Consider the following 12,855-nt stretch of genomic DNA (forward strand, 5'->3'; position numbering starts at 1 on the left):
AACTCAAATTCTAGTAAAAAGACCAGACTTAATGGTTTGATTGAGACTGGAGGGACCCTGGAAGACATGGCCCCCAGACTCCCTGTTAGCCCAAAACTAAAACCATTCCTGAGGACAGCTCTTCAGACAAAGATTAGACTGGTCTATGGGACATAAAATGATACTCGTGAAGAGTATGCTTCTTAGCTCAAGTAGATACACGAGACTAAATGGGCAGCTCCTGTCCAGAGGCGAGATGAGAAGGCAGAGATGGTCAGGAGCTGGTTGAATGGACACGGGATATCCAGGAAGAGTGTGCTGTCACAGTATAGGGAGAGCAACTGAGGTCCCATAACAATGTAGGTATAAATTTCTGTATGAGAGACTAATTTGAATTGTAAACTTTCACTTAATGCACAACAATAAAAAAAAAAGAACCTCAAAGGTATAAGCTAAAGTTATTACGAGGGAGCAGCAACGATGAGTAAGCAAGAATCATGAATTAGAGAGGCTGGTGAGCAGAGAGAATAGAGCCAACAGTGTAAACAGAACTGAGTCACATGAACAGCAGAGCCCAAGCCTAGGAGCCACCACTTCCTGCTGCTAAGGCCCCTGGAGGAGCCTCAGATCCAGGATCACCCTTCAGTTTCTGCTCTTCATGTGGCCCGAGGATTATTTTTGGGTGGAGATGGCGGTGGTAAGATGGTTCCTGAGTTTCCAGGCATGTATCCTTAATCTGTGAGCTAACATGTTGGCTTTACAGTCTTTTTATGCTTGTCCTAACTTATTCCATGCAGCCAAATAAGCCTAATTGAAACAACCAGTTAAGCCATTACCATTTGTTAAAAAAAATGCACAGTTTGAAACTGCTATTTCCCTTACCAAATCTAGGAACGTTTAATCCATTAAGTTTTAATGTTGGTATTATATGTTTACAGATATCAGCTGGTACAATTTACATCAAGTTTTATACTTATTCATCTTTGCAAAGACATATACAAAAGGATACAGCTTCAACAGCTGGGCAATCACAAAGCTTCAGATCTATACTTTCAGGTTTGTGCGATCATGATATATCTGATAAGGATCATTAGCATACCAGTTTCGCCTCTTCCAGAAAGACGTTGTCATTTTATCTAAGAGTTTACTCTGGGTTTTATTGCAGAACACAAATTCCCTCAAGCGTCTCTTCCTTGCAGGTGTCTTTTTCCATAGTTTTTTCTTATAACCAGCCTGTTAGATAATATTAAAAAGTCATTGAAAACATTGTATTATGCAGGAAACAACAGATATCATCACTACTCATGGCTTATTGGTCCAGTGAGAAGAAAGAACAGACTTCCACGGGGGCTGGCACGTTCTTTGGAAAGATGTGATTCTTACTGAGGGCTGGGTGGAGAAAATGTGTAGTTAAATATTTTTGGTGGAAAAAAAGACTGCTTAAATTAAAACCACAGCAAATAAAGCTAAATAAAATCTTTGTGGCTGGTGAAGAGGATTAATAGCTAACTTTAGGTGTTTTTATCTACTCTCTTTAATAGTCTTCATCAACATACTGTTACTATCATTTTATGGATTTAAAAAAAAAAAAAACCCCACCACCACTGGTTAGCAGAGCAAGGTCAGAGAGCTAGCAGGAGTTCTTAACCACTACACTGTCCTGTTTCCTAACATGGGGAGGTGAAGGGAGTACTGGCTGGAGTGGTAACGTTTATGTTTATTTAAGGGGCTGGGTACAGCAGTCCCCCCTAGTCCGCAGTTCCACCATTCTGCGGTTTCAGTTACCTGTAGTCAACTGCAGTCTGAAAATGTTAAATGAGTAGTGTGATGAGAAAGAGAGCAGGTTCATATAACATTTATTACAGTATATTGTTATAACTGTTCTATTTTACTATCAGTTATTGTTGCTAATCTTTTACTGTACCTAATTTATAAATAAAACTTTATCATAGGCATGTAGGTGTAGGACAAAACGTAGTATACGTAGGGTTCAGTACTATCCGCAGTTTCAGGCATCCACCGGGGGTCTCGGAACGTATCCACCGTGGATAAAGGGGGACTACTGTACACAAGGGCTGAGAAACCCAGTTCGTGAATACATTGCTTTGTTTATTCTTTCCACACACTAGGAACTAACTTCTAGAGGAAGTAATTCTCTAAGGAATAATGAATACAATAAAACTATTATTAGGAGTTGTGAGGGAATGGTTAACCCAAATATTTAACCCAGAACTACCACATATACCATCCATGCATTGTTAATTCTGAAGAATTAATTTGTGATGAAACAAAATTACACTAAGTACAAAAACTATAATCACAGCCTGTTTGAACTAGAAGAGACCTTAGGGGGCAGCCCGCTAACTGGCTAAAACCACTCAGTAAGTTACCAGGGGAGGTGAGACCAGGGCCCTCAGCTGGCTTCAGGGGCTCTGCATGGCACTGCACTAACTGAACAGAGAAGCACAGCTCTTCACGGAGACGGGCCTCGGGTTTTTAACATGCCTGAAGTGTGATCACCGTGACCAGTACAGTACAGGGATGCTCAGAAGTAAGGGAAGCTTATTTAAGAGTTCTGGTTTTAAAATGCTAGAGACTGGACGTTTGCTACTCACTGCTTCCAATTTTGAATTCAGAAGCTCAAACTGAAATCCTCATATTCATGTGATAATTTTCTAGTTGGCAGTCCAAACTGGTTCTCTCCATGTGGATCTCTGACTTACAATTTGCTGTCCTACCCATCACCACCAGTATCCTTCTTACTTGGTAGCCACTGTGAAAATGCTTGGAACTTTTTAGATAATCTATCTTTAGGTTCACAAATGGAAAGAGGGACTAAACAATAAAAATTAGGGACAGCTGAGTGAAACTGTGCCACAGAAAATAGTTTGTTTTTATGTATTAGTGTAAATTAACCCACCCAGATATTTTGTTTTCTTTTTAAAATTAGACTTTGATGAAGAAGGCATTCTGCACACAGCATATTTCCTGGAGCCCTGAGTGGGGGCTAGGTGTTATGACTGGAGAGCTGGATCAGGCCTGTTAGAGCAACATGAGGGCTCCAGGACCCAAAAAAGGGGATGTGGAAAGGAAGGCAAGGAAAACTAGCCATTTCATTTCCCCTGGGGCCAGCCCATAACCTGCAAATAGTTACTATGACACAAAGGGAAGAAAGTGTTTCCAGTCATCCAAAATTCACAAGACTCAGAATTATTAGAACTTTATCTCAGCTACTGATGGATTACATCAACTTTTGTTGACTGAGTTGGACTCTACCAAAGTACTGTTTCAATGGAGAAATAAGCTGCGAATTCCAGTCAACCCATTTATCTACAAATTTAGGTTGTTTGTAAGATAGCAGATAATACTTCCAACCTTTCAAACAGTGAGAAAGTTGGACCAATTATTTTCCCCCCAACAGGGAAACAGATTTTGACCTTTAAAGAAACAATTAACTTCCAAATAGTAAAAGAGAATGAGGATTTGAATAATTATTAAAACTCAAAGATGGTTTTGCAGAACTCTGGTTTTAAAGTGCTTTCTTTATCAGATACTCTGTTTCTATGAATTAAAACACGAATGAGCCCACATTCAGGCTCACCACACATTATGGCAAAGCACAGAGCAGTAATTTTTCAGAGTCATCCTTAGAGGCTATGGTCCTGGCCAGAGTAAGAGAGTTTTGTCACAGATGGTTCCCAATTATACACACCTACAGGGCAAAAACTTGTAAAACTGAAAAAAAGAGAAAAAAAAATGTATCTAGGATTAATGTTGTGCTACCCAGAGAATCCAATCCAAGACAGGCCGAAAAGCAGTTCAGTCTCCAAATCTGGGTCATGAACTAAGTACCAGCTGAAGTCTAAGCCACTGCTGTTAACACACCGCTGCTTAAACAGAGGCTCCAAACAGGTCACTGCACTTAAGGGGACTTCAAAGGGCTCCTGGTAATCATTAGATAAGCCAGCCATGTAAAATACCTGAGCTTAATCCTGTCCCACAGTGAAGACTTTTCCATTGTGAATACTATTTTGTTTTATGAATGTGGGTGTTCAGTGGATGCTTACACATGTTTTCTTCACATGGATTCACTTACAGGAAAAGATGCCTCCAAAGCTGGTGCTTAAGCACAGCACTGTAAAACCTACTGGTAAGACAGGGAAGGATATGCCAATGATAAGGCTAACTGAATTCAGCTTCATTTTGATCTCTTGCTACACTACTTTTTCAATCAAGTAATAGCGTGAAGACTCACCTTTCTCCGTAGCCAAAGGCCAGAGTGAAGTCGAAGAAACCTATAGATGACAGCTTTCACAGTCTTTCTCTTTCCTTTTCTTGAACTGAAGTACGTTACAGTTCTGACTGGTAGCTTCAGGATATTAGGAAGCAAGGGGGCTACTCTGAAATGAATTTTAAAAAATTTAACTTAGCAGTGAGACTGATTAAGGGATAAAATCCATTTCTATACTTAGAAATGAGTGAAGCATCACATTGGAATGGAACTGACTTTTAATATGCATTGTTATTTCAAATAATCCATGACACTAGGCACAAGAATTGCAATTATCACCGATTTGCAAGTCTTCCATAATCCACCTCCCTCCATCCCTGAGAGACTTTACCTTACTGTATTGCAATCACCTGATTTCTCATCTATCTGCCCATTAGACTGTAAACTCCTTAAGGACTTTAACTTGCTAATCTTTGTATCCTTTCTGCCAAGTACAGCGCTGGGCACCCAGGTGTGCTAACTCAATATTTACTGACTGACTGGAAACCACACACATCCCAGCCCCGTAAGCTGAGCATCTTGTTCAGCCTCCACTCTGGCTGACAGCTCCCCACCCAGGAAATGGCACATGAGAATATGAGAAGGGTGCTTCCTTTGGCAGTCCCTGCTGCGGGCACGAAGGTATACAGAGGTCAATCACCTTCTCCCCCTCAGTCAGGAAAGTCTGTATAATAAACTACAGGTAGGCAAAGAGTATCATCTACTTCTCAGATGTCTTTGAAGGTGTGAATATGTTACAATTTTTGCCCAAATGTCTTATTTACTGAAATCTATCCTACCTGTTAAGGATTATTGTAGTGTGCCTGCACGTCAGATTTCCGACAGGTGTAGTAAGTCTGGGAGCAGAGGAAACAACTGGCATTTGGATATGACTGAAGCACCGGGTGGACAATGCAGAAATAAGACAGGCCTTCTTGGCATAGGTTTGATAGGCTGAAGATGCCAAAATATTCAGAGGTCGTAAGATTCCTGTAAAGATGGAGAGAAGCATGTATACTTAATATGATACTTCAAAATATACATCCAGATATTTAAAATTAAATCATGCATCAAAGCAACCAAGTGTTACATGTAATTAATGGGTCCTGAGCATCAGACTTTCCTGTGAAACCTCTTACTAACTTTATTGAGGTATAATTTACATACCATAAAATGACCTGTTTTTTGTGTGTAATTCAGTGATTTTTAGTAAATTTAGAGAGTTGTGCCACCATCACCACGATCCAGTCTGATGTGACCTAGCTCTATGTCCAGCATTAGGGAATATATACGTAACATTAACACCCCGCCCGCCCCCCATCTAATATTCTGGTGAGGACTCCTACATAGAGCGAAGTAACAGAAGAGGTGCTTGAGCTCTCTCCTCTAGAAAATGAACAGGCCATGAGAGGAGGAGGAACAGACTGCAGGCAGGATGAAGAACACATAAGCAGAGGCATGGGAGCTGAAACAAACCCATGTATGAAGCAGGAACCGGGCCTGCTACAGAGGCTGGGCACAGTGTGCCTGACCATATCAGAGATGCCTGGGGAGAAGTAGTGGGTGATGGGCGGGGAGGTCAGAAGGCAGATTACGAAGGGCCCAGGCATGTGGACTGAATGCAGCCCCCTTTATCTGTCCTTCCCCTGACTGTCAGGTAACCGTCCATGGCTGCAAACAGACTCACTCCTGGAGCTCTGACTGCACATGCAGATTCTAACTGTGGGACTCAAGAACATGCGTGTTAAAAAAGCTCCGCCAGATGATAGAAGTGTTCAAAACCTAGACTGTGGTGATGGCTGTGCAATTTGCCAAATTTACTAAAAAATCACTGAATTGTACACATAAAATGGGTAATTTTATGCTGTATAAATTATACCTCAATACAGTTGATGAAAAACAAAAAAAAACCACGAGTCTGATGCTCAGCCAGGGCTTAGAACCACTGCCCTGTTGTCCACTGCATCGATTTCACCTAATAAAAAAGGGGCAGTGTGGTGTGAGGATGAAGTGTTGGGGTTTGAGCCAGACAGTCTGGGTTCATATTCTAGCTCTACTACTTACTAGCTGTGTGACCATGAGCAAATTACTTAACCTTACTGTGCTCCAGTTTCCTCAAATGTAAAATGAGGTTAATCATGGCGAGGTGGTGAGAATTAAATGAAATAAAACATGTACGGAAGTGTGCTCAACTCAGAGAAAACATTTACTGAATGTTAACATCAGATAATGAAGAGCTGAGGGATGCTTAGCAAAGATGGTATAATGTTAACAGGTGGCAGAAAGAAGGTAGAACACTTCAACCCTTGTTCTGCTTTTCTCTTCTCCATCAAAGATAACGATTTTTAAACTGAAAACGGTGGCATAAACGTTAATTATTTGAAATCCAAGGTTCAGAAGACAAGTAAGACAGCCCTTAATACTACTACCCCTTGGAAGCCAAAGTCACTACCCAGTGCAGGAATTAAAGTCTAAACTTAAAAAAAAAAAAAAAAAAAAATCCGTTGCTATGGAGTCGATTCCGACTCAGAGCAACCCTACAGTCTGCACTCAAAGAACTGAAAGGACCTGCAGATGTGATTACAAACCAGGAAGTAATCTTTGAAAGACTGAGTGAATTGAAGAAGACTCTGTACAAGAAAATGTCCCAATTTTCAAAGGTCATATAGGATACGAGTTTTCTGTTCTTGATATGTCTCAGTTCTAAAAAACACAAAACCCTGAATGAAGTGAGCAGATAGTGTGTTGAAGACACAGACGGGTAAACTAGAGGCTCCTCTGTAAACGTTGGACTGGATTAATAAACAGGTAAGTGCCCAGAAAAAACAGATTGCCACTAGGAGTTACTACCCATACCTTAAAAAGAATTAACTTCTTTTCATTGTCTGAAAAATCAAGGGAGGATCTTAGATACAATGTATCCTGACTTCAGGAAAGCATCTGATAAAGCTTTCTTTATATTCTAAAGGGCAAAATATAGAAATGTGGGCAGGATGGTAGTTTTAAAAAAAAAAAAAAAACCCATCATAGTGACCCTATAGACAGACAGAACTGCCCCATAGAGTTTTCAAGAAATGGCTGGTGGATTTAACTGCTGATCTTTCGGTTAGCAGCTGAGCTCTTAACCACTGCACCACCAGGGCTCCTTCTTTATATTCTAAAGGACAAAATATACAAATGTGGGCAGGATGGCAGTACAGTTAGGTAAATTCCAAGTTGGTTTTGGAAGCTATCCCCTAATTAGCAGATTGGCGTTCTCCCGGTAAAATTCTCTACCTGGCCCTCTAATTGACTCTTTCTTTGTTCCCAATTTTTATGAAGGCCCTGAAGTCACAAAAGGTATGGCCGTAAAATCAGCATAAAAAAACAAGCTAGAACTATGGCTTATTAACATATTTGTTAAAAGACAAGACTATCAGAACTCTAAGTGACCTCAGTCACCAGAGAAAATGGATCAAAACCAACAAGGTGAAGTCAGGGGCAAACACATTAAGACTAGAAAAAATGGTTACTGAAGCAACAGGAAGGGTGCACTTGGCGTCACAGCAGTTCCTGAGGAAGTGACGTGGGGAGCTTAACACCACTCTCTGGTGGGCCAGCCATGTGATTTAGTCTGTAAAAACCCAACAGTCTAGTTTAGGCTGTGCTAGCAAAAGTGCAGTACACAAATCATTGGAGGCACTTAGCTGTTCCTTCAGCCCTTTGCCCTGACTGGGCATTTTAATACAGACTGGCCAGCTCTAGAAGTCCCTGAGTGGTGCAAACAAGGCTGGCTGCGAACTGAAAGGGTGGATGCTCAGGTCCATCCAGAGATGCCTTGGAAGAACGGCTATTGAAAACCCACAGAGCACAGCTCTACTCTGATGCACGTGGGGTCACCGTAAGTTGGAGTCAACTAGATGGCAACTGTTTTTTTCTATTTTGCCTTCTCTAAACACACTCTTGTATGGAAGACACAGAGATTTCTCATGAAGGAAGTGACACAAAACCACAGTTTTGAAGGAACAGGAGGACGAGGGGACAGAAGTGTAAAGGTGAAGAGACAAAAACAGTACAGTATGTTTGGGGGATTAGACAGCCCTGTGTGACATGAATCAAACGAGAGTGAACACGAGCCACACTGGTAGGAGAGTAAGTGAGACGGTGTGGAAAGCAGGGCTTCGAACCAATTCGAACGCCAGCTGAGAATCTGCATTTCCACCCCAGATATAATGAATCAGAATCTACAGTTTAACATGATCCCCAGGATTCTTATGTATAATGAATTTTGAGAACCACTGCTCTACTAGTGGTTCTCAGAATTGGTCCTTAATGAGCAACATTAGCATCACCTGGGAACTTGTTAAAAATGCAAATTCTCAACAGGGCTTCAAACCGAATGAACTGCTTCGAAGCCCTGGTGGAATGCGATGTTCATCTAGCTTTTTTCACCACATACCCCCTAAAAGAATTTTGAAGAATTATGTCCCCTTTCACAAATTTTTAATATACAAAATGTTAAATAGTTTACATTATTAAAAATATAATTTCCAGTATACTTAAAATACTATTTTAAAATTTGAGGGACAGAGTGGCTGGGGCCTGAGGACCATAGTTTCAGGGGACATCTAGGTCAACTAGCATACCAAAGTTTATTAAGAAAATGTTCTGCATCCCACTTTGGTGAGTAGCGTCTGGGGTCTTAAAAGCTTGCGAGTGGCCACCTAAGATTCATCAGTTGGTCCCCTCCCACTTGGATCAAAGAAGAATGAAGAAAACCAAAGACACAAAGAAAATATTAGCCTGAGACTAAAGAACCACATAAACCAGAGACTCCAGCAGCCTGAGACCTGAAGAACTAGATGGTGCCCAGCTACCACCAGAAAAGTGTGGGGCAGAACTCAAATTCGCATAAAAGACCAGACTTAATGGTCTGACAGAGACCAGAGGAACCCCAAAACTATAGCCCCTGGATGCTCTGTTAACCCAGAACTAAAACCATTCCCAAAGCCCACTCTTCAGACAAAGATTAGACAGGACTACAAAACAAAAAATAATACAAGTGAGGAGTGTGCTTCTTAGTTCAGATACATGAGACCTAATGGGCGGCTCCTGTCTGGAGGCAGGATAAGAAGGCAGGAAGGAAAGGAACTGGTTGAATGAACATAGGGAATCCAGGATGGAAAGGGGGAATGTGCTGTCACATTGTGGGGATTGCAACTAATGTCACAAAACAATATGTGTATAAATTTTTATATGAGAAATTGAGCTGTGAACTTTCATTTAAAGCACAATAAAAAAATAAACTGTCACATCACTCTTTTAAATGTTTTCCACATATCTATTTAAAAAATAGGACAATAAATTCAAGTAGATGAAATAAATAAGAACTTCTTTTCATCAAAAGACACTAAACAGAGTAAAAAGACAAGTCAGAATATATTGGAAACATACATAAATCAGAAAGGACTTCTATCCAGAATATATAACTACTATAAATCAATAAAACAAACCACCCAGTAGAAACATGGACAAAATATTTAACTGATACTTCAAAAAATAAATTCAAATGAACAATACATGTGTGTAAAGGTACTCAGGCTCATTACTAATCAAGGAAATACATATTTAAACCTCAATAAGATACCACTACACACTCAGCAGACTGACACAAATATCTGACAATAACAAGTGTTGGTGAGGAATATACACATATTCTCTGGCCCAGTAATTACACACACACATACACATCCCTTAGAGAAACTCTTGCACTCATGAACCAGGACACAAGGTCAAGCGGCTTTGCACATAACTGCCCCAAACTGGAAACACCCAAATGTCCACCAATAGCAGACTGGAGAAATTGAGGGATAGTCACGTAATAGAATACTATATAGGAATGAAAAAGCACTACAGCTACATGCAGCATGAAACAATCTCACAAAGTGAAAAAGGCCAAACACTAAAAAGTACATACTATATGATTTCATGCATGCAAAGTTCAAAAAGAGGCAAAACTAACCATTATTTAGAGATGCATGCATAGACACTAAAACTATGACAGAAAAAAAGGCAAGCTAATAATTATAAAAATAAGAATAGTATTTATCTTTGCGGAAAGTGGGAATTTTGATTGGGAAGGTACAAAAGGGTGGAGAAAGGGCTTCTGATAGTGTTCCGTGTCTTGACCTTGGTATTAGTTACACAGATATTTGCTTTACAGTTATTTATTAAATGGTCCGTGTATGTTATTGGAACCAACTCAACAACACGTATGTTATATAAATCTTTATATGTATTACCTTTCGCAATTAAAAAAAAAACAGCTCACACAAAAACAAGCTCTCCTCTAAAACTTGCAAAATTTACATCGTTGCTTTTTTCTTCTTGAACTTATTTTTAGTCCACCTCTCGCACAGAATTTTATAATTTAATTTTGTGTGAAAGCCATTTATTAATCATCATATTTGAATGATTTTTAACTTTTTGCAGCAAATCCTTAGAGTGAAGACAACTTAATTTAGCTGCCTTCACTCCTGTCCTCTCTCTCAGTCAAGAAATCCTTATGACTACCCCTGTGCTGGAGACTGCAGTTACAGTGAACAAAACAGGCACAACCCCTACTAGCTATACACGTTCGTGCGAATCTCCTACACACAAAACACACTATGCGCCAGGCACTACGCAAGGCGCTTTACTTGGGCGAGCTCATTTAATTCTCAGCCCAGTGGTACTATCCGCACTTTACAGTGGCAGAATCTGAAGCTCAGAGAAATTAAATAACTTTCTCAAGGTCAAAGGTTGTGAGTGGCGGGTCCTAACTTCCAAATAAAAAAGTTAGCTGAGACTTTTTCTGTCTCTCGCCCCTATTGCTTCAGTCCTTTTGGTTTATTTTTTAAGGAAGGAGGGGTGGAAGCCGCAGGATAACAAGGTCCGAGCGGATCCAAGGTTCTCGGAGACCCCCGTACGGGGTGCCGACCTCACGCCACCTGGAGAATATCCAGAGCAACTCTCTCGGCTCCAATAAAGACCTTTTTCTTGTTAACCTCCAGGCCTAACACCCACTTCATCCCGTATCAATACCATCTTCTAAAAAGGAATAGATCGAGCGCTTACTGACCTGAAGCAGCTCTCACAGCACTAGCAACAGTAAACGCCGCCATCTTGGCGCCCTCACTACGGCGGCCGCGTTGGGTCTAAAAGTACCAGTGCAAAAGGAATAAAGGAAAAAGAAGAGGCGGAGTCAAAAAATGGGAGGGGAAAAAAAAAAAAAAGAATAAAGAAACAGTCAAGTCAACCTTTATTAAACGACTAGTGGCCCCACTCATCTGTCAGTGGAGTCTTACGTGTTGCTATGATGCTGAACAAGTTTCAGTGGAGATTCCCGGCAAGGCAGACTAGGAAGAAACACCTAGTGATCTACTTCTGAAATTAGCCAATGAATTCCCTAGAGATTGCAATGGTCCCATTCTGTTGTGCATGGGGCCCTCCTGAGCCGTGTTGGGCATTGGGTCTCCCTGAGTCTGGCTACTGGAAGGCAGCTAATAACCACTATGTGACAGGCTCTGTTCTTCAGCACTGTAAAACAAGGGCCTAGAAAACAGTGCTTGGCATACAGTAGGCTCTCAACAAATTCTTACTGAGCGTGTAATTGAGCATATTTGAAACAATAATTTCTTTTTGTTCTTTTTATTACATTTATTTGAGAGAATAATACTTATATATCCTTCCCAAACTGGAAGATGTTAGGACAAATGAAGGGGAAAAACAAATAGCAATGTTATTAAGTATCATTTTAGGAAAAAAATGGAATGCCAACCATAATCAAATGACTATAAATATCATAAGGCTATTACATAGTGTCTTAGTCATCTACTGCTGCTATAACAGAAATGCCACAAGTAGGTGGCTTTAACAAATAGAAATTTATTTTCTCACAGTTAGGAGGCTAGAAATTTGAATTCAGGATGTCAGCTCTAGGGGAAGGCTTTCTCTCTCTGTCGGCTCTGGAGGAAGGTCCTTGTCTCTTTGAGCTTCTGCTCCTGGGTGATCTTCATGTGGCTTGGCATCTCTCTTCCTGCATCTGTTTGGTCACTTGCTTGTTTAATCTCTTTTATATCTCGAAAGAGATTGACTTAAAACACACCCTACACTGTCCCGTTAACATAATAAAGAAAACGCATTCCCAAATGGAATTATAAGCATAGGTATAAAACCAAACCAAACCAAACCCACTGTTTTGAGTTGAATTGTCCCTTACGGTTTCCAAGGAGCAGCTGGTGGATTCGAACTGCTGACCTTTTGGTTAGCAGCCGAGCTCTTAAGCCACCAGGGCTTCAACCACCGGTATAGGGGTTAAGATTTACAACACATATTTTGGGGGGACACGATTCAATCCATAACACATACACACTTTTTTTTTTTATCAGTAACACTGATTGTCACTTGGTAGAACAGCATCTCAATTCTCTCTGAACAATTCTGCATTTCTTATTTTATTCCTGAGAATTAATAGTCATATATATACAGTAAAACCTGCAAAAGCAGGAACCTGTGTAAGGTAGAAACCTGTCAGAGAAGGAAAACTCAAATATTTTCCATTAAAATGAATGAAAGAAAAGTGGTAA

General features: G+C 40.4%; 1 protein-coding gene across 1 annotated transcript; it reads right to left on the reverse strand.

Annotated features, from left to right (window-relative positions):
* Window positions 1-998: 998 nt before the first annotated feature.
* MRPL35 (mitochondrial ribosomal protein L35) lies at window positions 999-11,424 on the reverse strand. Its single transcript, XM_004388234.2, has 4 exons — window positions 11,349-11,424; window positions 5,050-5,239; window positions 4,235-4,379; window positions 999-1,212 (listed from the first exon to the last, which is right to left on the reverse strand). Exons 1-4 carry the CDS (start codon window positions 11,389-11,391, stop codon window positions 1,024-1,026), a joined length of 567 nt encoding a protein of 188 aa, XP_004388291.1. The 5' UTR covers window positions 11,392-11,424; the 3' UTR covers window positions 999-1,023.
* Window positions 11,425-12,855: the final 1,431 nt, after the last annotated feature.

This window comes from Trichechus manatus, unplaced genomic scaffold (assembly GCF_000243295.1).
Source record: "Trichechus manatus latirostris isolate Lorelei unplaced genomic scaffold, TriManLat1.0 scaffold00208, whole genome shotgun sequence".
Taxonomy (NCBI): Eukaryota; Metazoa; Chordata; class Mammalia; order Sirenia; family Trichechidae; genus Trichechus; species Trichechus manatus.

Coding starts and splice junctions, on each gene's coding strand:
- MRPL35 (XM_004388234.2), bottom strand. CDS start 11,391: ATGGCGGCGTTTACTGTTGCTAGTGCTGTGAGAGCTGCTTCAG. Junction 5,240..11,348: donor TGCTGTGAGAGCTGCTTCAG/GTCAGTAAGCGC, acceptor CCATCTTTACAG/GAATCTTACGACCTCTGAAT. Junction 4,380..5,049: donor ACTACAATAATCCTTAACAG/GTAGGATAGATT, acceptor AATTCATTTCAG/AGTAGCCCCCTTGCTTCCTA.